The sequence below is a fragment of the Neomonachus schauinslandi genome, chromosome 1 (genome assembly GCF_002201575.2).
Source record: "Neomonachus schauinslandi chromosome 1, ASM220157v2, whole genome shotgun sequence".
Classification (NCBI taxonomy): domain Eukaryota; kingdom Metazoa; phylum Chordata; class Mammalia; order Carnivora; family Phocidae; genus Neomonachus; species Neomonachus schauinslandi.
In genome coordinates, this window is record NC_058403.1 from 202,436,408 (window position 1) to 202,459,425 (window position 23,018).

Below are 23,018 nucleotides of genomic sequence, written 5' to 3' on the forward strand. Positions count from 1 at the left end.
ATTTACTTACTATCTCTCTGTTTTTTGTGTATATACCCCAAAATGGAGTTGCTGGATCATACGGTAAGTCTATGTTTAGCTTTTCAAGGAGCCACCAGACTGTTTTCCACAGCAGCGGTACCAATTTGCATTTCCACCAACAGTGCACACATTTTTCCACATCCTCACCAAAACTTGTGTATGGTTTATTTATTTATTTAAAATTTTTTTTTTTTTTTTTTTTTTTTTTACTGGCTGCTTCGAATTTACTTTCCACTTGGTGCGAGGCACATGGTTCCAGGGTGTCAGGAAGGCTTGTGTGTGGCTTGGATAGTAAAGAGTGGGGTTCTCTCAACTTCTTTTTTGGTGTTTTGCTATTTTGATATAAAATAACCCAACTGCTTCTGCTTGCTGCAGCCTGCCTAGTCTAGGGGGAGGGGCAGGGAGGGGCTCTGATGAGCCCAGAGCCTCCTGAAGGCGGGACGGGGGTGGGGAATGGGGGGGTGGTCTCTCAGGATGGGGGCCCCATGTTGGCTTTGCCAGGCTGCCCACCAGGCTGCTTCCTCATGGCTTCCAGAGCCAAGTCCCAGAGGATCCTGCTGCTGGAAGCCTGGGAAGATGCCAAGCGTTCTGGGGACTCCAACACTGCAGCCGAGTACGGGAGAGTGGACTTCCCGAAAAAGAAGCTTGCCCACCAGTGACCCGGGTCAGCCTTGGGGAGACTGCGGTGGTGAGGGATGGCTTCCCCAGCATACTCTGCACTTCTGCAGGAGCTGTTACTGGAAAGGGAGCCCAGGCGGCACCAGTAATAGTCGTGGGAGGCCACGAGCGAGCCGCTGGAGGGGATGGCTGCCAGGCTGTCGCTTGCAGGCTGCTAGAAACCTCGGCGATGATCCCTCGCGGGCCTCTGCGTGTGATCACAGGTGGCGGGGACGGGGACACTAGGCCACGGAGCCCATTTGCAGAGGAAACCACAGAAAGCTGATCAGCCTGAGCAGGAGTGCGCTTGGACAGAGGCTGTTAATGGTCCGTTTAAAACAATAAGAAACCATTGTAACAGGTGTGAAGTGATATCTCCTTGTGGTTTTAATTTGCATCTCCTTAACGATTAGGGATGAGCATCTTTTCATGCGCTTGTTGGCCATCCGTGTGTCTTCTTTGGAGAAACCTTTATTCAGACCCTTTGCCCATTTTGGAATTGGGTTGTTTGCTTTTTATTGTCGTTGGGCTGCAGGCGCTCTTCATATATCCTGGGCACTAATCCTTTATCAGATACATGATTTGCACATATGTTCTCCCGTTCTGTGGGTTGTTCAAAATCCCTTTAAGCCACCCGTTTATGGTAATTTGTTATAGCAGCTGCAGGAGGCTCATTCTTCCTCCCATGCCCCTGCCTGGCCTAAAATGCACATGTCATGTGTGCGTAGGCACACACGTGCACACACACACCCCCACCCTAGCCCGCCAACATTTTGGTTGTTGCTGGGGAGGGTGAATGCTCGCTCTTCTCCATGGGCAGCAGGGAGAGTGCTGGGCGGATCTCAGCTTGGATTCTTCCTGATCTGTGAAGGTGTCTTGGAAGGTGCTTTCCTGCTCCGCGGAGATCCCCAACAGCCTTTGCACCTTGCTTCTGAGCAGCTTCTCCCACCCACTCTCCTTGCGCATCTTTTCTAAACACCTGGGAGTCCTGGAGGAGATACTGAGGCTGGGGCACGCAGCAGGTGGTGAGGATGAGCGCGCCCTTGCTCTACTGTCTCGACTCCATCTTTGTTCTGGTGGCTGAAGTGCATCTGGTTCCGGTCGCCCAGATCCAGGCTCTTGTAGCCTCCCTGGAAGCCAGGGCTCCAGGGGATCAGGTGGTGCTATAGGCAGGCACGCCCCCCGAGGCTGAGGCTGCCCTGGGTCAGTGTGGAGTGGAGGCTCTGACCACCCTGGAAGTAGCCGGCCACACGCTTGGAGGTAAAGTCCATGGTTCCCTGGCCCTGGCTTAGAATGATGTGACTACCACAGCAAATACAGCACTTGACCTTTGGAAGGGACCTGAGGTTCACGGGTGGACGTGGTGTGGGGAGGTTGTAGCCAGGTTTCCAGATGGGGCCTGGCATGGTAGCTCCTAACAGCTGAGGGAGCCTGCAGATGTTGGCGGGGGGTGTGTATGGTGGTGGCGGGGGGGGGGGGGGGGGGGGTTCCCGGGGGGGGGGGGGGGGGGGGGGGGGGGGGGGGGGGGGGTTGTGTATTCCCATGCAACTCTCGTCAGCCGGGCAGAGTCCATTTATCCGGCTTTGCCCCTGGACAAAATCCTGCATAAGCAACACCACATTCGATCACATCATGCTCAAATCCATCTCTGACGTGTCCATCATGTTGGAGCAAATTTGTGCTTTCAAAGCAAATGAGAGCGGAATTGATGGGACTCCCCACCAGCCCCCCCCTGCCAGTTTGAAGCTACCAGCAGGAAAGCACTAAATGTGATGGGGGGAGGGATGAGTAGTATTCTAGTCTCTTCACCATCAGGTATAAGAGTCAGTGATATCCTCAGGAGCACAGAGAATAGTAAGATTCAGGGAAATGAGGAAGTGATCACTTTAGAGTACTTACAACTTTTATTTTATTTTATTTTTTAAGATTTTATTTATTTGACAGAGAGAGGGAACACAAGCAGGGGGAGTGGCAGGGAGAGGGAGAAGCAGACTCCCCTCTGAGCAGGGAGCCCAACGAGGGGCTCGATCCCAAGACCCCGAGATCATGACCTGAGCCGAAGGCAGACGCTTAACCGACTGAGCCATCCAGGCGCCCACAACTTTTATTTTTAATATCATATATTTAATTGCAAGTTTGCACAACTCAACGTTTAGCAATGGCCCTATGAGACAAGGACTCACACGTTTCCTAGAAATGGACCAACCGGCTCTTCCCCAGTGCCCCGTGCAGCTCAGGGGGCCGGTGAGGATGTCAGCACGTGTGTACTGAGTGCCCACTTGGAGCCAGGGACTGGGTGTCCAGCAGCGAATGGGGCTTGTACCCCAAGGGAGACGGACGGGAAGCAAGTGCTCCTGGGATAATACAATCATGGCCCCTGCGTGGAGCACCAGAGAATCAAACTGGGTGGTGAGGGCATGGTGGTGCCTGGTCGCCTCCTACTCACCCCATTAGTGAAGGAGGGATCCCCAGCACTGAGATGGCCAAACACACAGCACCCAACATTGGTCTGGTGAGATGGACAGCAGTAAGTCACATATACTCACAGCCCTGGGTTGGGGGAGGACCCAGCTGGCCACACAAGACCCGTGGAGGTTGCACTTGGGAGGGGAGTGAACAGCCTGAGGCTGCAGGAGGCAGACTTTGTAGTAGTAACAGGAGGGTGGGGTGCCCCTGGTTCCCAGGGGAGGATGCGATTGGCTTGTTGGAAAGACAAGGAGGTGAGATCCGCTAGGCTGAGGATGGGTGGGGTGTAATTGGTCAGGCTGCCAGGGGAACAGGTGGGGGACAGCCTCTTCTGCCAAGTCGGTGGGGGGCATATCTGGTGAGAGCAGGGAACTCACAGTTAGGCCTCTGGGGACCTGGAAGGGCAGCCTGTCAGATCCAAGGCCTTATAACCCCGGCAGTCAGGGAAGGAGGGACAGTGGGGCTAGCCGTGAAGCGTGGGGTGGGGGCAGCCTTGTGACTCCAGGAGGAAGGGACACTGGCATCTGGGCCGGAGGGTGCGGTGGTGGTGGGTGGCGGTCCATGGACTCATGGAGGCCAGTGTGGCCAGAGCCCAGAGGGGAAGGGAGCAAAGGGAGCGGCAAGAGGCTGGCTTCGAGGCTGGAGAGCGGGGCCCAGTTTACGGAAGAGCAAGGGGAGGTGTGGCGGGCTCTCGGCAGGACAGACGGGTATTGGGAGGGTTATGCTAGAAGGCCCTGCCTGGTGCGGGAGCGGACTGAGATGAGAGGCCTGCACCTCTTCCTGGCCTCAGCACCCCGCCGCGCCTGCTGCCTCCCCCTTCCACCCAGGCTCCTGCAGGGCCCCTCCCACATCTGCTAAGGCAAGCCCTGTCTGCCCTGGAGTCCCGACGGCCTGCCCAGGGCTTGGCCTAAAGCCACGAGAGGGCTGGTGGGGAGGCCACCTAGAGGACCCAGGGTGCCTGGGAGCAGGGAGGGTTCAAAGGAAGCTTTCAAGAGGAGCAGGGGTTGGGCAGCCAAAGGAAAAGGGCAGAAGAGCAGGGTTTGAGGGGTCAACACAAAGCATCTGAGGAACCAGGGTGAGGCTGAGCCATCAGGGCAGCCTCAGGGCTGCCTGGAGTTTGGACTTGGTCCCAATGAACAGGGATCCCTGAAGATTTGGGTCAGGAGGGAAGGGTGGTCAGCACTAGAGTTTTAGGAGGGCCCTGGTAGTGGGAATGGTCCTCCTAGAGGGGCCAAAGGTGCCAGTTGAAGGGGGGGTGATGCTGGAAGGAGGGGGACAGGACTTGGACATGACATAGAAGGAAGGTGCGCCTCCCCTCCCCTGAGGAACCTATGACAAGGGGACCATTGCTCAGTTGGGGACACTCTGAGGGGCCCAAACCTGCTGTATGGCAGAGGGGAAAGGGAGGCCCAGAGAGGGAGGGGCCTGGCCCAGGGGATTCGTGGACAGCGGCAGGGGCGCAGAGAGGGTAGAAGTGACGACTGGCAGTCAGGAGCCCAGGGGCAGCTGCGCATCTGGAAGGTTCGTCCCTTGGCTAGCCTGTCTCCCCAATCCTGAGGCCACGTGCACTGCATAGGTCGCCGGGCTCTGGCTGGGGTGAGCGCCCTGCGGGGTCGCGGAGTGAAGGCCGCACGGAGATGCAACCCGGAGGCAGGGGCGGGGCGAGTCCGCAGAGGGGGCCATGCAGGGGCGACTGGGGAGGAGGCTGGAGAGGAGGCTGGAGAGGAGGCAGGGGAGAACGGGTAGGGGGGCAGCCCCGGAAGGCGGTGGGTCCCAGGATGACGACCGGTGGAAAGGGGAGCGCAGAGGATGGGGCGAGAAGGAAAGGACAGCTTGGGTCCGAGGAAGGGGGAGGGTCCAGGGTGGGGTCAGGCCCGGGCAGGGGGCGGGGCAGTCCGGAGAAAGTCCTTGGAGGGGATGAGTCCCGGGAAAGGCGCGGGGCGGGGCCGGGGGACGAGGCGGGTCCGAGGAGGGGGCTGGTCCGGGGCTGCCCCAGCTTGGCCGGCCGCGGAGCGGGGCGCATGGCGCCGTGCGCACTGCGCGGGGGCTGCGAACAAAGGGCCCCCGGCGGCGCAGGGGGCACCGGCGCGCTCGGACCCCGACCCTGGCCCAGCCCCGGCCCGGCCCCGTCCCTGGGCGCCGCGCCCCCCGCGGAGCCGAAAAATGTGGGGCGCCCTGCTCTGCCCGCTGCTGTGGCGCCTGCTGCTGCTGCTGTCGCCGCGGGACGGCGTGTGCGCCGCGCCCCAGGCCCCGTGAGTTGCACGGGGCGACGGAGGAGGTTGGCTGTCTTCTCGGGGAGGGGGCCCCGGGGACCGGCTCAGAGAGGTGCAGCGACCTGTCCGAGGCTACACAGCGTCCGCACTGGGCGGGACCTAGACTCCTGGCCCCTGACTCCCAGGGGTCGGACTGGGAAGGGGGCACCCCCAGCCTTCAGAGGTGGCCACACGGAGGTACAGGGAGTCAGGGCCTCCTCCCCACCTCACCCCCTTGGTGTGACGGGAGCTGTCGTCTTGGGTGGTGATTTCAAGTTGTCCGTGGCCCGGAGGTAAGAGATGCGTGTCTTGGCGGGGAAATAGGAAGAGAGACCTACCGTTCCGTTTTCCTTGGGAGGGCGTGGTGGCGGGGAGGAAGTGTTTGTTTTGCTTCCACATTTTTCTTGAAGTTTGACTACAGAGCTTCTGGTGAGTTGACACAGTGAGGAGGTGAATTAACTAGCCGCTAAGGAGAATTTCCCATGAGTTGGCTTCACCGGGAATATTTCCAGAACTGCCAAGTTGGGGTGAGCGCTGCAAGGCTGTGGGTTCAGGGGGGCCGCCTGGAGCTGCCCAAGCTCAGCCGTGTAGTCCGGCCTCAGCCTTGATGAGGTGGCTTGTTCAAGCGGCGCTTGCTTAGGAGTTCCCAGAAAACAGGTCAACCGTGGAACGAGGCGGGTGGTGTCGCTTTAGGATCACAGTTGGAAAAGTAAGACACCACACTGCGCTTTGAGCAATGGGATTTACCTCCCCTGGGCCTTGTGAAACTGGAATCCAGCAAATTTTTGTCCTGATCTTTCAAAGCAGGCATCCCTTAAAATAGAGGTTTTCAGCCCTGGGGAGGGGGCGTGATTTTTGTTTTCCTGGGGTCATTGGGCAATTCTAGGGGCATTTTTGGTCCACATCTGGGGGAGGCAATGCTGCTGGAATCTACTGAGTGGAGGCGAGGGATGCTTCGAAACATTTGGCCATGCGCGGGTCCACCCCCGCCACAAAGCTTGACTGGGCCCTAAATTACAGACCTCGCCTCATAAAGACCAAGTTCAGAGTCTCTGGATTGCAGAGTTTCAAATGGTTCTCAGGAGTGTTTGCCTCTGACTAAAGTTGTCCTGGGATATTACCTTCTGTCAAGGGAAATGGAATCCCTGTGCTGGGAGACACGTGCTGGGAAGTGCAAAATTACTGACCTGGGGTTCTAGATTAGTCAGCCTCTAAGCCACAGCTGTGGTCCACCCACTAGAGGGATTCCGATTTAGGAATTGCCCTGGATACCCACTTCTGTGACCTGTGTGATTTTTTTTTTAAAGATTTTATTTATTTATTTGAGAGAGAGCACCAGCGGGGGGAGGGGCAGAGGGAGAGGGAGAAGCAGGCTCCCCGCTGAGCAGACGCTTAACTGACTGAGCCACCCGGGCACCCCAACCCATGTGATTTTTGCATGAGGAATCCCTGACCCCAGAAAGCAGCACAGATTTGCACGTTGTCATAAGACCAGTACTGTCTAGGGTGCCTGGGTGGCTCAGATGGTTGAGCGTCTACCTTCGGCTCAGGTCATGATCCCAGAGTCCCGGGATTGAGTCCCACATCGGGTTCCTTGTTCAGCGAGGAGTCTGCTTCTCCCTCTGCCCTTCACCCTGCTTGTGCTCTCTCTCTCTCTCAAAAAAATAAATAAAATAAAAATTTAAAAAGACCAGTACTGTCTACTCTTTACCAAACACCACCATTCCCAGGCTGGGACTTCTGAGACCTTCTAAGACTTAAACCAGTGTCAGTCCTGATGCCGGGGGGCCGGGGGTGGGGGGTGGGAGGGTGGTGGTGGTGCATCAGGTCAACAATGCTTGGCTGGCAAGCATCCCAGCAGCCGCAACTCCTGAATCTCGGGGAGAGTTAATTTGGTTCTGTGGGGTTCTCTAGGCCCTTTGGGTGAAAAATCTAACTCAGATCTGGATACGGGCTTTAAGAGGCAACCAAGGAACATGAACATGTGGATTGTCTATTCCCCAAATGCTCTTCTATGGTCTTTATGTGCTATGTGGGAGATCTGGGGGTCAGCTGGGAGCTAGATGGAAAGATTATTCCTAGAGGAGGCTGAGGTCCCGCTGCGGCGGGTCAGGACACGTAGGAAGCCAGAGTCACTGCACGCCCGGGTCGGTGTTGGGATTAGATAATACACAGCACGTACCTAGGGTGATGATGGTTACATACCCAGGATCAGCACAGTTACGTACCCAGGATCACTGCATGCTGTGTGAACTGCTGAGGCCAGACACTGCGCATGGGAACTTAGTGAGCACCCTGCACCTTCTGGTGGGTGCTGGAGGCTGCAAACACTACACGTCACATACAAAGCAAGAGTTCCTGTGCTTGAGGCGGTATATGTTTACCCCACTGTCACTGCATGCTCCAGATAATGCAGTCACATGCCCAGGATGAATGCATGTTCTGTGCATGGCTGAGCCCAGACGCTGCGCACAGAAAGCCGGTCATTGTGGATGGTTGTTGGTGCTGGAGTAGGACGGAACATTGGACCCCCAGGTCGTTCCTGGTTCCAGTCATTGCTGGATCTGGGCTGTGCACGTACAAAACTAGGGTCTTTGCACATTCTCATCGGCGTTGGAGTTACATAGGAAGTACCTGGTATGTCCCGAGGTCCTTGCAGGCTCCGGGCAGTCCTGAAGTAGGACAGTCCACATAGGAAGCCAGAGCTGCTGAACTCTGGCCACTGTTCAAGCTGGACAGAGCCCAGTGGGCTGCCAGGGTCAGTGCTGCGGCCGGATGGTAGCCGACAGGAGCCCAGTGTGTCTTTTGAAATGCCAGATTTTTCATGAAGTTTTAATGAAGTCCAGTTTATCAATGATTTCTTTGATGGATCGTGCTTTTAGCATCTTTAGTATCTTACACATGAACTCTTTGCCTAACCCCAGCTCCCAAAGCCTTTCTCCTGTTTTCTTCCAGGGCTTTTATAGTTTTACATGTATTAGATCTCTGACCCAGTTTGAGTTCACCTCAGTGTATGGAACTCAGGCAGGGTCTAAATTTGTCTCTTTGTGTGTGGACGTCTGGTTGTCCCAGAGGGGATTTTGGAGACGTGAAAATCTCTCCTTCTCTCATTGCCTGGCCTAGTGGTTTCCCTTTCGCCCGCTTCCTTCTGGTGCCGGTAATGCTCCTCATGGCTGGGTTTGTGCTGCCTTTGCTGTCTGGGCTCTTGGTGCTTGCTGTGCTTTGTGAGCAGTTTTCGTGGTTAAAGATGAATGAGACTTTCTGATTATCCGTGGAAGGTTGTAGAACACCAGAGGCAGGAGCTCAGGTGGGGAGGACCTGTGTGCCTCAGGTCAGGTGCCCTAAGGGCGCCCCAAGGCTCTCCCCGGTCTGACTGTGGGACCTGTGGCATGTTCCTTCTCCTGGCGCGACAGCTTGCCCATCTGGAAAGTAAGATAATGTTCTCTACCTTCCAGGAGAGGCCTGTTTTGGCGCGACTGTTTGCAGAGCTTTTCCTGTTTTGGGCCATTTAGTTAATTTTCAGGGCTTTGTTCTTAAGATTAATGCTGCAGGAAGCTCCTTGTTTCTTTCCACTGGGTTCTGGAGTCTGGCTGCCTGGGTTTGCATCCTGGTCTCTTACTGGCTCAGGCACGTGGCTCGGCTTTCCAGGGCTTAATTTCTGACTCTGTAAATGGCTTTTTGGCACTTGTCACAGGGTGGCTGTGGAGGATGAAGTGGCATCCTGCCAGTTACTCAGGGGAGTGGGTCACAGTATTGGTGTGGCACTTGCAAAGGTCCTGTGGCAGAATGCGCTGAATGCAGAGGCCACAGGCCAGAATGCAGGCATTGGAAGGGGGTGTGGTGCTGGGTAGATCCAGAGAGGCCAGATTCTTACATCGTCAGGGGGCTTCAGAGATGAATAAGCCAGCCCCTGGTCTCAAGGAGCTCACAGGTCGGTGGGGGGCCCATATACATAAAATGACAGTGTCATCACGGTGTGGGCAGGCATGGGTGGAAGACCACGCAAGGAGCACCGTGACCCAGCCAGAGAGGCAGGGAGGCCAGAGGTGGGTCAGATAGCCTTTGGCCTTCACTGAGGTTCTCCTCTCCTACAGGGCCTACTTGATTGCTGCACCCTCTGTCTTCCGCTCGGGAGTAGAGGAAGTCATCAGTGTGACCATCTTTAACTCCCCCCGAGAAGTCATGGTCCAGGCTCAGCTGGTGGCCCAGGGCGAGGAGGTGGCATGGAGCCAGGGAGCCATCCTGGGTAGGTCCCTGGGGTGGCTGACCAGGGCTTCCTCTTCCTTGGCAAAGTGGCCTTCGGGGCTCAGGCAATGTGGGCATTGCTTTGCTTCTCTCCCATCCCATCTCCCAGCAGGGGAGGGAGAACAGACTGCTTTCCCCCCCACTTTTCAGTTGGGGAGAGTGAGACCCAGGAGGGGCAGCCACCTGCCCCGTCTAGGAAACCAGAGTGAATTGTTCCTCTGCAGCCCAGGTTCTATGGGTGCAGATCTGGATGGAGTCGGGCATCCTTCCAGCTACAGGTGGGACCGGGGCCCAGAGGGACTCTCAGGACCGCTTCAGACCGCTGGCTGAGCTATTCTAGCGCCCCCGTGGTGTTAGATGCAGACTCCAGGCTTCCAGCCAGACTCACTGAGTTGGACTCAGGCCCCCAGCCAGCCTCTGTCCGGCTGTCCTTGGGAAACTGCAGATAACAACCGCGCGGGCCTCCTGGATCCAGGTGGTGAGAGCGGGGAGCTGCCCAGGGCCTGTGGTCCAGCACGCCGCAGGAGACACAGAGGGTGATGTCGGGGCTCTCAGGCCGGCGCAGCGCCTGGCCTCGGGGAGAGGCGGGCCTGGAGTGGAAACCAGGAGAGGGCTTGGGTGGGCAGGAGTGCAGGCAGTCCTGACTCCGTGGGCCACCCCAAAACCCACATCAGGTTGGCTTCAGCAACAGAGTGTTTACGGGCTCTCACAACTAGGGAAGTCCACTGGCATCTCCGGCTGTCCTCTCCTAGCCCCACTTCTGAATGGGCCCACGTCTCCCCGAAGCCGAGAGAGTGACGGGTTCTCCAGACCACTGAAAATGTCCCAGCGTTCTCTCTGATTGGCCGAACTTGGGTCATGTGCTCAATCGTGACCCAACTGATTGGCCCATTTGGGGTCATGTGCTCAACTCTGAGCCAATCACTGTGACTGGGGGAGGGCCTGTGTAGATTTTCACAGAGCCCCGAGAGAGGGATGGAGCCACGCAAACCTCCTGAGCTGGGAGCTGGGCAGGTGGCTCCCCCAAGGAAATTGGGGTTCTGCTAGTAAAAAATGGGGAATGGAAACTGGGAGGCAAAAACAGTAGATGGCAAAATCAAGTCTTAGAGGCTAGAAAGCCCAGACAGGTGTCACAATGGTAAATGATTCAGCTTGGGTCAAGAGAGAGGTGATGGGAAAACAGATCTACTGGAGGGAGGTCCACTGGGGACCTCAGTCTCCTCTTCTTTCTCTCTACCCTTCTTCTTGTTCCACTCCCCGGGAGTTTTCTCTTTGCTCCCCTCACAGCTTACCTTGGACATGGGGCCAGGGGTGAAGTGAATTATTAAGTATGTAGGCTGGCCAACTTTCCCCCTGAATAGCTCAGCTTTGTCCATCCCCTCTGGCCTTCAGGCTCTCTCCATCTTGGAGGGAACCTCTCACTTTTCTCAATCCCAGCCCAGCCCAGCCCAGCCCAGACCAGCATGACCCAGTGTGTGTGTTTGTCCACAGACAATCCCCCCCCCAGTTATAAAGCTGCAGCTCAGGGAGGCAGGCAAACCCAGCTCCCAATTTAACTGTTTTCATTTAATTTTTATTTTTTAGATAAAGGGACAATCAAACTCAAGGTAAGCTATGAATTTTTAACATCTTCATGAACCCTACCTTGGAAATAATTGATTGGAATGGGATAAGAGAAGTTCCGTGTGTGGTGAGAAAAATCAGTAACGGTGATGTCAACAATGAATAATGAAGAAAAAATTGAGAAAACTCACCTGTAATCCCATCCCCCCGTACTTTTCACTTTCTCGTGTTTCCCCATAAATCCTCATCCACATAAAGACATTTCTTTCATAGTTGCAATTAAATGGTAGACCTCCTCGTGCTCCCTGCTATTTTCAATTAATTCACTGTGTAAACATACTTCCATGTGTTCAAATCTCTATAATTGTAATTTGCCTCCTATTGTTAACCACATCCTATTGCATCTCTTTTATGTACTAATTTACTAACTCTCTCTACCTTGTACATGGTTAGATTTTTTTAAAGATTGTTTTCAGGGTTTTGATAACATAATCCAAACATTGCGAGCATCTTTGTACATAAACATGTCTTAGCATTCTTTTTTTTAAAAGATTCTATTTATTTGAGAGAGGGAGAGAGAGTGTGCATGCATGTGTGTGCATGTGTGGGCACGTGTGGGGGTGGGGGGCAGAGGGAGAGGGAGAAGCAGGCTCCCCGATGAGCAGGGAGCCTGTTGTGCGGCTCGATCCTGGGACTCTGGGATCATGACCTGAGCTGAAGGCAGATGCTTCACTGACTGAGCCACCCAGGTGCCCCAAAAATGTCTTAGCATTCTGAATGCCTGCCTTAGGCTGAACACCCCAAAAGAAGAATGACCAGGTTAGGAACCAAGCCTCTTGCTTGGTCCTGCTTTGTCTTCGAAGACACAGCAATGCCCCTGCACAGCACCACCTGTAGAATTACTCAGGTAATTCTCTGATGTGGGTTTTTTTTTTTTTTAAGACTTTATTTATTTATTTGACAGAGAGAGGGAGAGAGACAGCGAATGAGGGAACACAAGCAGGGGGAGTGGGAGAGGGAGAAGCAGGCTCCCCGCTGAGCAAGGAGCCCGATGCGGGACTCAATCCCAGGACCCTGGGACCATGACCTGAGCTGAAGGCAGACACTTAACGACTGAGCCACCCAGGCGCCCCTCTGATGTGGGTTTTTAAACAGGAGTCCTTGGATTTCAAGAGGTTCACAACACTGAAATTATAGGCGTTTTCTGGGTTAGCTGTTCCTTAACTTTTATCAGACACTCAAAGGAATCCTGGAATGAATGGGCAACATCAAGAGTCATGCTGAATTACAGCGTGCCCTCCCCCAGGGATCAGTACAATGTCCGGAGCCGTTCCTCTCCCCTGCAGGGTGTCCCTAGTGCCTGAGTGCTGTGGGACAGAGGCCTTCCTGCCTTACTGATGACGGTAGAAGCTTTTCTCTAAGGCAGCAGCTCCCACCTGGTGGGGATGTTTGCCCTCTCCCCCGCCCCCGGCCCCAGGACATCGGGTAGTGTCTGGAGACCTTTTTGGTTGTCACAACTGGGGAGGGCACCTCCTGTGTGCTCAGCACCCCCACAGTGCTCAGGATAGCTCCATGACCTAGAAAGAGCCAGCCCCAGATGTCAATAGTTGGGAAGCCCTTGATAAGTCCCCTAGAGCTGCCCTTTGAGCAGGTTGGCTTTCTTGTGAATCAGAAAGCAGGGCCGCGCTGGACAGGGGTTAAGATTACGCATGATCCCTGCCCACTGCCCCTCAGAAGGCACTCTTCACAGGATCGGTGCTGTGGATTTGTAGATGAGACCAGTGAAGGGCTATATAATTCTAGGAGAGGGGGCCAGGGGATCTTCAGACTAGACTAGAGGCTCTAAAAAAGGTCTTGGGATCTTTAACTCTTAGAATAGCTCCTGATGAGCAATTCTCAACTTGGGGGGGGGGCGGTTCTGGCCCCTCAGGGAACACTGGCAGTGGCTGGAGACATTTCTGGTTGTCATAACTGGAGGGTGGGGTGGGAGGGGAGGGGAAGGGTCCTATGGCATCTGGTGGGCGGAGGCTAGGGATGCCGCTCAACACCCTGCAATGGCGAGGTGGCCTCCCCCTGCAAAGACTGATCCAGTCCAGGGACACCTGGGGGGCTCAGTCGCTAAGCCTCTGCCTTGGGCTCAGGTCATGATCCCAGTGTCCTGGGATCGAGCCCCGCATTGGGCTCCCTGCTCCGCGGGAAGCCTGCTTCTCCCTCTCCCATTCCCCCTGCTTGTGTTCCCTCTCTCACTGTGTCTCTCTCTGTCAAATAAATAAACAAAATCTTAAAAAAAAAAAAAAAAAGACTGATCCAGTCCTAAGTGTCATTGGTGCCAATGTTGAGAAACACTCTGTCGTTCGCAAAGCTCTGTGGTCTGCCTGCAGGTGCCCACGGGCCTCCGGGGCCAGGCCCTCCTGCAGGTGTGGGGCCGCGGTGGGCGGGCGGAGGAGGGCCCCCTCTTCCACAACCAGACCTCCGTGACTGTGGACGGCCGGGGCGCCTCCGTGTTCATCCAGACTGACAAGCCGGTGTACAAGCCCCGACACCGAGGTGGGCAGCTCGCGCAGGCTGCGGGGGCGGGGGGTGGGGGGAGGGCCAGCCATGCCCGGAGCTGCCACACAACTGTCTCCTTCCCTTCCAGTGCTCATAAGCATCTTCACTGTCACCCCGAACCTGAGGCCCGTCAGCCAGAAGGTGAGATCAGCTTCTAAAACCCTGTGCCTGGAACACACCGGCCCGGGACCACCTGGCCAGGGGCGCCGCCAGCAACTGGGCTTTCTCCCCTGTTCCTTCCAGTTTCGACCTCCGTTCTGGGTTTTGTCGTGGGGCTCCGAGTCCCCTGGGGAGCCAGGGGGAGGTCTGTGGGACAGAGGGAGGCCAGAGCACGGCTGGGCGGGTGGTGCATGCTCAGAGGGCTGGGGGCCTGCAGGGGCTGTGCTCACTGCCTGTCTGTCTGTCTGTTGCAGCTGGAAGCCTACATTCTGGTGAGTGGCGTGCAACCCCGTCCGCTCTGACTCGGGGCCCGTTAGCCTGCTCTCTGTCTTGCCTGCCCGACCGTCTGCTGCCGAGGTAGATCCTGCCTGTCCCAGTACCTCACGAGGCTGGGACTGGGTCTGTCCCTGGGCCCCGGATCTGCCCTGGGACAGGCCAAGTGCGTGTCTGTCTGTCTCTGTAGATTTGCACACGGTTCCCTAAAGGAGGAGCAGATCCAGCCCCTTTTGTCCCTGTGTCCTCAGACCAGTCCCTTCTGTGCCCCGAGCTTTCATTTGCTCCCCTGTATATGGCTGATCTGGGGGCCTGCCCTCCACACTTGTCCCACCCTAGAGAGAGGGCTCAGAGGGTGCACACATGTGCCGGGGACACGCCGGCTGCCCTGAGCTGACTATGGGTGTTTGTCCCCTGCAGGACCCCAGGGGCTCGAGGATGACAGAGTGGAGACACTTGGAGCCGTTCTGCTGTGGTGAGCCTCTGCCCCTCCCCTTCCCTTTCTCCTACAGTTTTGGGGGCTGCACCTTTGGGTGGCAGATGCAATAAATCTTCCAGGGAGCTAGAATGTTCCCTGAATGCATCCCTTCCCTGCAGCACTGCACCCCACCCATGTTTCTCTGGTCCCGGCATCTAGCTGGGGCTCCTGCATTGAACTTGAGGCCTTTGGGGGGAACATCAGGGTCTTGTTTGTCAGCACCCCCCATCTTCCTCCCACTGCAGATCTTCCACCTCATCATCCCCTTGGGGGCTCCTGGACCCCGAGTGCCTCTGTGAGTGCAGAGCCTCTAGGAGGCAGGTGGATTGTGGTGGTTTGTGCAATGCCACACTTCTGGTCCCCTCATCTGCCCTTGAGCCCTCTCTCCAGTTCCGAGGTGCTTGGGGAGGGCTGACCAGCAGGGACAGGGCTTCTGTGACTGTCCTTCCTTGAGTTCTGAGCCTGGGGCTGCAGGGGCTACAGTGCAGCCAAGGGCGGGACTCTCGGACTCTCTGGGTGACCCATCCCACCTTCTTGCCTGGTGCTCAGCCTGCTTTCCTCTACTCCACCCTCCCCATCGGCCCCTTTCCCTCCCTCTCGCTAACTCTCTGTCTTCCTACCGGCAGATATCTGCTGGGCACTGAAGTAGATGCTGACAAAGGGTGAACTTTCTGCCCATTGGGGAAACAGACATTAAACCACATGATAACATCTGCCATGATGAGCGCTAGGAAGGAGAAGTACAAACTCAGAGAGGACAAAATGGGATTCTTGCCCAGCCCGGGGCAGCAGAGACAATCCTGGAAGGCTGCCTGGAGGAAAAGCCTTTCCAGCAACAAAGTGGAGAAGGAGCAGAGGTTAGCCAGGCAAAGTGAGGGACTGTGTTCCAGACAGAGGCCCAGCATGCAAGAGGCCCGGTGGATGGCAGGGAGAGTGAGGCTGGGCATAGGAGGGACCCCACGTGTCAGGAGTGCTGACATTAGCAGCAACAGTGAGACCAGGGGGCCTCTCCGGCTGCGGGGAGGTGTATGGACTTGATCTTCAGAACACAGAGGAAGGGAATGACTAGCCTCCCATTTAAAAAACTCCTTGCGATGCCTTTGGCTCAGGTCATGATCCCAGAGTTCCGGGATCGAGCCCCGCATCAGGCTCCCTGCTCAGCGGGAAGCCTGCTTCTCCCTCTCCCACTCCCCCTGCTTGTGTTTCCTCTCTTGCTGTCTCTCTCTCTCTGTCAAATAAATAAATTAAATCTTAAAAAAAAAAACTAAAAAAATAAACTCCTTGTGATCTGTGTAGACCAGGGGTTCTCAACCGGCGTGATTTTGCTCCCGTCCTGGGGGGGGTGTCTAGTAACGTTGGCCACGGGCTAATGAGGCCCCATAGAAAATGTATGTTGGGGACATATACCCCCAAACCTCCTCTGACTGTCAAAGGCTTTGAATATATGAGGAAAGAGACCTTTTGCTGTCAGGTTTCCCAGTTCCACAGTGACGGAGAGAAGCGGTGGGGACTGTTGTAGTCTCTGGGTTTTCTCCGGAGTCCCGTAGAGCTGCTCTCACGGTGTCACTGTTGGGGACAGGCAGAGCAAGTCCCACTCGGGAGTGACAGATCCCCAAGCGGTGTTTGGAGTCTTTGCGCCCATCCAGATTCCTCCATTGGAGGCTCGTGGAAAATCCCGACTCTCCTCTCAGCATGAAAGCAGCTCCCATCAGGGTTCCAAGGAACGGACCCGAAGCCAAAGCTGCCTTCTCTGCCTGAGGCTGGTGGCATTTCATGGGGGCCCATTTGCAGGGAGAGGGGTGCTCTGTCTTGAAGCCTGTTCAGAATCCGTGCTCAATTTGGGCAGCAGTTACCACCTGGTGGGTGGGAGGGGGGTAGCGGGGGGGGGGGGAATTCTGCCCCCAGGGGGCCTTGGCATTATGTGGGAATAGTTGGGGTTGCTGTGACTCGGGGGGAGGAGCTACTGTCATCGAGTGGGTGCAGGCCAGCGATGCTGCTCAATGTCCTGGGGTGCACAGGGCAGCCCCCCACCCACGGCATCGGGTCAGGCCCGGCTGGCTCTGCGCACGCACTTGCCCCAGGGTGACTGTTGTCTCTCTGCACACAGGTGTGGCCAACATGACCTTCCCCCTGTCTGACCAGCCGGTGCTGGGAGAATGGTTCATTTTTGTCCAAGTGCAAGGCCACGTGTACAACAAGTCCTTCGAAGTTCAGAAGTATGGTAAGCCGGAGAATCTTAGGATCTTGGGATTTCACATCTGGGCGAAACCACAGACCCGGTGAGGATGCCGATGAAGGGGGAGCACAGCAGCAGCCCCATTGGCTGGGGCTCAGTGCAGAGAGCTGGGCACTCTGTCCTTTCCCTTTTAAAAGAATTGTCATAAAAACACACGTAACAAAATTTGCCATCTTCCCTCTTTGTAAATGTACAGTTGTGCAGCATTAAGGACATTCATGTTGTTGGTAGACATCACCACCCTCCATTTCCAGAACTTTTGCATCTTCCCGACTGAAAGGCGGTCCCCACGAAACACTAACTCCCCGTCCCCTTCCCCAGCCCCTGGCTAGCCCACCATCCTACTTCCTGTTTCTGGGACTCTGACTCGTCCAGGTGCTTCGTGGAAGGGGGACCTTACAGTATTTGTCCTTTTGCGTCTGGCGTATTTCACTCAGCATGATGTCCTCCAGGTTCATCCATGTCATAGCCTGGGTCAGAATTCCCTTCCTTTTAATTTTTAATTTTTATTATTTTTTAAAGATTTTATTTATTTATTTATTTGCCTGAGAGAGCACACACAAGCAGGGGGAGTGGCAAGCAGAGGGAGAGGGAGAAGCAGCTCCCCGAGGAGCAGGGAGCCCGATGTGGGACTCGATCTCAGGACACTGAGATCATGACCTGAGCCGAAGGCAGACGCTTAACTGACTGAGCCACCCAGGCACCCCCTCCCTTCCTTTTTACGTCTGTTTCTTTTGGTTCTTCCCTCATCATCCTGACCCTGTGCACGGATGGGGGAGCTGAGACGTTGAGATCCATTCAGGAAATTGCTCATGTTAACAGGAGCTGGGGAACGAACATGGACCAGAGCCACTTACTCTGCATCTGTGCTGAAATTCTCCCTTAACCTGGTCAAGGGTTTCTCCTTTCAAGAGGAAGGCCCTAGAAGGAAAGGCTGTAGAGGGCAGGGCTGTTAGTTGCAAGCAGCAGAAGGCCAGTGCAACCTCTGGAAATAAAAGGAAAGGAATTTATGGCCTTGCCTCACAAGCTCGAAGGACCAGCTTCTTCGCGTTTCCTCCGTGCGGCTTCTGGGTGTCCGGGTGTCCGTCCCTCCTCCCCAAGCTGCCCAGGGTGACCAGATGGCTGGACGCTCCCAGGGCTGAGCCACTCATGCACCTCTGGGCCGGGCTGCACGCAGAGCACATGGCCTAAAAGTGATGAGATGTGGGCCTCTCAGGAGAAAAAGTGTGCGTCCCCCCAAAATAGGAAATAGATGTGGGTCAGCAAAATCCCCAGAATGCTGCCCACGCTCAGCGAAGGGTGGGGGTGTGGATTCCTGTGGTGTTGGCCGCTTGGTGGCCCGGGGCTGCGGCTTTGCCGTTATCCCTCCCACAGCTCCAGGACTTTCTGAGGCCACCCCAGCGGTGGGAGCCCCCCCTCCCTCTCTGCTCTCTCCTTCCAGTGTTGCCGAAATTTGAGCTCCTTATTGACCCGCCCCAGTATATCCGGGACCTGGACATATGCGAGAAGGGCACTGTGCGGGCCAGGTGAGAAAGAGGTGGCCCGCATGGGCGAGCCCCTCCCCCTGTAGACACGCCCCTCCCCTGTTGACACATCCCTTCCCCGGGACACGCCCCCATGGGCATGCCCCTCCTCTCTCAGACACGCCCCTGGCGGGGGTATTCCCCTCTTCCAGCCGTTATTCCCCTCTTCCAGCTCTTATTCCCCTCCCCCTGGGAGGGCACCCATCTCCCTTCCCTTCCAGTGTCCCCCCGCTTCCTTGCAAACAGCACCCACAGAGAATGGGCTGACCCGCAAGGGATTTCTTGAAGGGATTACCTGTCTCATGACCAGGTTAATGACCAGCTCCAAAGTGAGGGTTGACCAGAGGGTGTCTGGGACGCTGTCCCTTTCTGGGGCCGTCCAGGGAGAGTCCTCCAAGACGTGTTCCCGCCCAGCTCTGCCACCTCCTAGAGCTTGTGGTTGAGACGGTTCTACTGCCCTCCGCTCCTCCAGCTGTGCGGGGGTTTTTTTGTTTTGTTTTGTTTTTTAAGTAATCTCTGCTGTTAACGTGGGGCTCGAAACTCATGACCCTGAGATCAAGAGTGCCTCACTCTACTGACCAAACTAGCCACGTGTCCCTGCTACATGTGTTTTAAAATCCAAGGATGTTGTCAACTATATTTAAATAAAATTTTAAAAAATAAAATAAAATCCAAGGATGTGTTGGGTACACACACCTTTTTTTATAGTCTAGAAAATACTATCAAAATGCCTGGTGTTATTTTTTTATTCACTGTGATCTGTCGTCTTGCTCGTGGGCCCTGTAGGCAAGTGTCCGCTCTGCGTAAGGCATGACAAACATACATTTAAGTTTTACCAGCATCTCTGAGAGGATAGTTTTATTGGGGTGAGGAAACTGAGCAGTCTGATCCCTGGGTCAAAGTTGAATTCACAGGGCACTTAGGCCCAGGCTTCCCTGGTGCCCACGGTTGTTTGATCCTCTGTACTGTCCTGCTTCAGTAAGTGGCAGGCCCAGTGGTTGTCTCACATACCCTCCGGCTCTTGGGTCCAGAGTTCCTCTCTGACCCTTGGTCTCTTTTTCTGTCAAATACAAGTCTTGGTGCAGAGGATTGCAGGCCCCTATGCTGGCCTATCTGTGCTGACTCTGGGCTGTGGGAAGGGCTATAAGCACAGAATGTAGGATGGGGAAGCATCCTTGTATCAGCTGGCCATACCACGGGAGCTTGGCCTTCCTGAGACTGACCCCTCCCCTCCCCTGCTGCTCCATGTGAAATTAACCCTCTTTGTCCTTTTGTTCCAGGTATACCTTTGGGAAACCTGTCTCGGGGACCTTAACGATCAATATGACTGTAAATGGTGTGGGGTACTACAGCCAGGAGGTGGGGCGCCCCGTCCTCAGAACCATAAAGGTGAGGAGCAGGGACCCCATGCTGCTCATCCAATGGATCCCTTCCTGCAGGGCCTGCCCTTGGCTTCAGCTCCATGATCATTTATTTTATTTTACTTTCTAAAACAGTTTATACGGTGAGGATTTTCCCAATGATAAAATTCCTGCAGGCTGATCAGGGAGACTTTAGAAAATATTTTTAAAAAGAAGAAATAAAGGTGATTTCTTCTCTGACAGACAGACACAACCACTATTGATATGTTAATGTGTTTCCTCCCCAGATATTATGTGCAGAGTTTTTTTAAGAAATAGTTTTATTGGGGCACCTGGGTGGCTCAGTCGGTTAAGCGACTGCCTTCGGCTCAGGTCATGATCCGAGGGTCCTGGGATCGAGTCCCACATCAGGCTCCCTGCTCTGCGGGGAGCCTGCTTCTCCCTCTCCCACTTCCCCTGCTTGTGTTCCCTCTCTCGCTGTGTCTCTCTCTGTCAAATAAATAAATAAAATCTTTAAAAAAAAAAAAAGAAATAGTTTTATTGAGATATAATTCACATACTGTACATAGAGGGGCCATACATATAGAATGTAGGATTTGTGGCTTTTAGTATATTCAGAGGTGTGCAACAGCCACCATGGTCCAGATTTTGGATATTTCCAATCCTCCCCAAATCCCTCACGTCTTTTTGCAATTCATCTGTTTCCATCCCCAGCCCTGGGCCACCACTGATCTGCTTTCTGTCTCTATGAATTTGCCCGGTTTGGACTTTCGGTATACACGGAATCATACACCATACGATCTTTCGCGTCCGGCTTCTTTCACTCGGCACCATGTTCTCAAGGTTCATCCACATTGTAGCGTGTCCGAGTTGTGTTCCTTTTCATGGCTGAGTAATAGTCCATTGTATGGATGGACCACATTTCGTTTTTACGTTTACCTGTCGATGGATATTTGAGTTTTTCCCACTTTTTGGCTGTTATAGATAATGCTGCTCTGAACATTTGTGTACAGGTTTGTGTGAGGCTGGACGTGTTCATTTCTCTTGGATGTGGCATTCCTGGGTTGTGTGGTGTGGGATTAAATAGACTGCCCACATAAGAGTGAGCAAAGTCTATTTATTCGGAGCTTGCTGTAGCAAGGGAATCAGCCACCATCACCCCCACTTGGCAGCTCGAAGCTTTATCGTGAGAAAGAGGAAAGGCTTCAGGTGTGCCCCTGCTGGAGACTGTAGGTGTGGGGAAGCCGTGGGCACCTAACTAGAAGGGGAGCATCCCGTAAGATTGGTTAGGGGTGCATATTTGGCTTTCTCATTTGGTTCTAAGAAGTAAAGGCAAAATGGGACATATGGTTGGCTCAGTAGGTAGAGCATGTGACTCTTGATCTTGGAGTCATGAATTTGAGCCCCACCTTGGGGATAGAGTTTACTTAAAAATTTTTTTTCTTAAAAAGGCGTGCCTGGGGGTGCCTGGATGGCACAGTCGGTTGGGCATCTGACTCTTGGTTTTGGCTCAGGTTGGGATCTTGTGGTCGTGGGATCGAGCCCCACGTCGGGCTCTGCACTCAGCTCAGAGTCTGCTTGAGAAGCTCTCTCCCTCTCCCTCTGCCCCTCCTGCTAGTGCACACGTGTGTTCTCTCTCTTTCTGAAATAAATAAATAAATCTTTAATGAAATAAAATAAAAAGGGGTGCTTGGCTGGCTCAGTCAGTAGAGTAAGCGACTGTTCATCTTGGGCCCATGAGTTTGAGCCTTATGTTGGGTGTAAAGATGACTTAAATAAAAAAATAAATCTTAAAAAAAAAAAAGTAGGGACAAAAGTCTTAGAAGTTGTCAGTTATTAATCAAGTCCTGGCCATTTGGGGCTGGCTGTTATGGGGGTTTGTCTTCCTACTAGTTGCTAGACATGGGGGTCAGACTTCCTTCAAGGCTCGTAGATAATGGGTTGGCCATTTTTCTATATGGTCCGGCCATGGTCTGTTTGTCTATTCAGGGGTAACTAAGTTTAGCCATTTGAGAAACTCCCAGACTGTTTGCCAAAGCGGCCACGTGACTTCACATTCCCATGTATGTAGAGTCTGGAGGTCCTCTGCCTCTCTGGGGCCTCCAGCCCTGGACCCTTGTCATCCCTTCTGCTGGTTGTGACCCTTGCCTTAATGCTCTGGCTTACTGAGTAATGTTGTCCAAAGCTGTTTCTGGAAGTGGCTTGTTTGCCAGGCCCCCAGCTGGGTCCTGAGGTAGAGGTCAAATGGGGGCGTTCTGTGCCCCGGGAGCAGGGGCAGGTGTGAGTGCTCCAAAGCAGGGGTGACCGGGTTCAAATCCCTGCCCTGCTGTCTGCTGGAGGGCAATCATCTTACTCCCGGAGACATGCTACATATCCAGCAAGGGATACAGTGACCCACAGCGCAGGTTGGCCGTGTCACTGCTTGTCCCCCTGGGCCTCCAGCAGCTGGAGCATCCTGTGCTTCAGATGTGTTTTTGAGAGTCGTTCCTCGAAGCCACTCTAACCCCGAGTGAGCACCATTCTGTGTGCTTCCTGCCTCCAGATCCACGGCTCCCAGGACTTTGACATCTGTGTGAAGGACATGATCCCCGCCGATGTCCCCGAACACTTCCGGGGCACCGTCAGCATCTGGGCCACAGTGACCAGTGTGGACGGGAGCCAGCAGGTGGCATTTGACGCCTCCACCCCTGTCCAGAGGCAGCTGGTGGACGTCCGCTACTCCAAGGACACTAGAAAGGAGTTCAAACCGGGCCTGTCCTACGTGGGGAAGGTAAGCGCTGGGGACGGCGCCCAGAGGGGGCCATCTGAGGGCTCAGGCTCTGCACTGCCTCCGCCCCAGCTCCGTTCGAGGACCACCATGAACCCAGTGCGGTGGCGCTGTGGGTCCGCAGTGGGGACGCTGCTGAAGACGGTGTCCTTTAATTGCACCGTGTAACCTTTGCTCTCGGGGGACCGAGGGCTGTATTGCCGATATGGCAAGAGCTGGTACCCCACATGATCCCAGGGTCCTGGGATTGAGTCTCACATCGGGCTCCCTGCTCAGCGGGGAGCCTGCTTCTCCCTCTGCCTCTCTCTCTCTCTCTGTCTCTTATGAATAAATAAATAAAATTAAAAAAAAAAAAAGAGCTAGTACCCCAGGGTGAGGAACACTGGACATTTTGCTCCATCTAAAAGGGTGGTCTACTTTATTCAACATAGAGAGACATGCCTGTACCTACAGACCAAGACCTGGTA

At 54.8% G+C, this 23,018-nt stretch overlaps 2 protein-coding genes across 2 annotated transcripts in view; one reads left to right on the top strand and one right to left on the bottom strand.

Moving 5' to 3' along the window:
* Positions 1-490: 490 nt before the first annotated feature.
* On the bottom strand, positions 491-1,949 carry LOC123324062 (pancreatic progenitor cell differentiation and proliferation factor-like). Its single transcript, XM_044912903.1, has 3 exons — positions 1,929-1,949; positions 1,731-1,808; positions 491-850 (listed from the first exon to the last, which is right to left on the bottom strand). Exons 1-3 carry the CDS (start codon positions 1,947-1,949, stop codon positions 491-493), a joined length of 459 nt encoding a protein of 152 aa, XP_044768838.1.
* Positions 1,950-5,307: 3,358 nt separating this feature from the next.
* Positions 5,308-23,018, top strand: part of CPAMD8 (C3 and PZP like alpha-2-macroglobulin domain containing 8) — a 72,591-nt gene continuing 54,880 nt past the window's right edge. The window contains exons 1-11 of the mRNA XM_021683204.2: positions 5,308-5,396; positions 9,491-9,642; positions 11,226-11,248; positions 13,586-13,751; positions 13,843-13,895; positions 14,168-14,185; positions 14,607-14,661; positions 16,772-16,885; positions 18,342-18,426; positions 19,704-19,812; positions 22,327-22,554. Of these exons, the coding sequence (XP_021538879.1) occupies positions 5,308-5,396; positions 9,491-9,642; positions 11,226-11,248; positions 13,586-13,751; positions 13,843-13,895; positions 14,168-14,185; positions 14,607-14,661; positions 16,772-16,885; positions 18,342-18,426; positions 19,704-19,812; positions 22,327-22,554 (1,092 nt within the window). The remainder of the gene's footprint in view (positions 5,397-9,490; positions 9,643-11,225; positions 11,249-13,585; positions 13,752-13,842; positions 13,896-14,167; positions 14,186-14,606; positions 14,662-16,771; positions 16,886-18,341; positions 18,427-19,703; positions 19,813-22,326; positions 22,555-23,018) is intronic.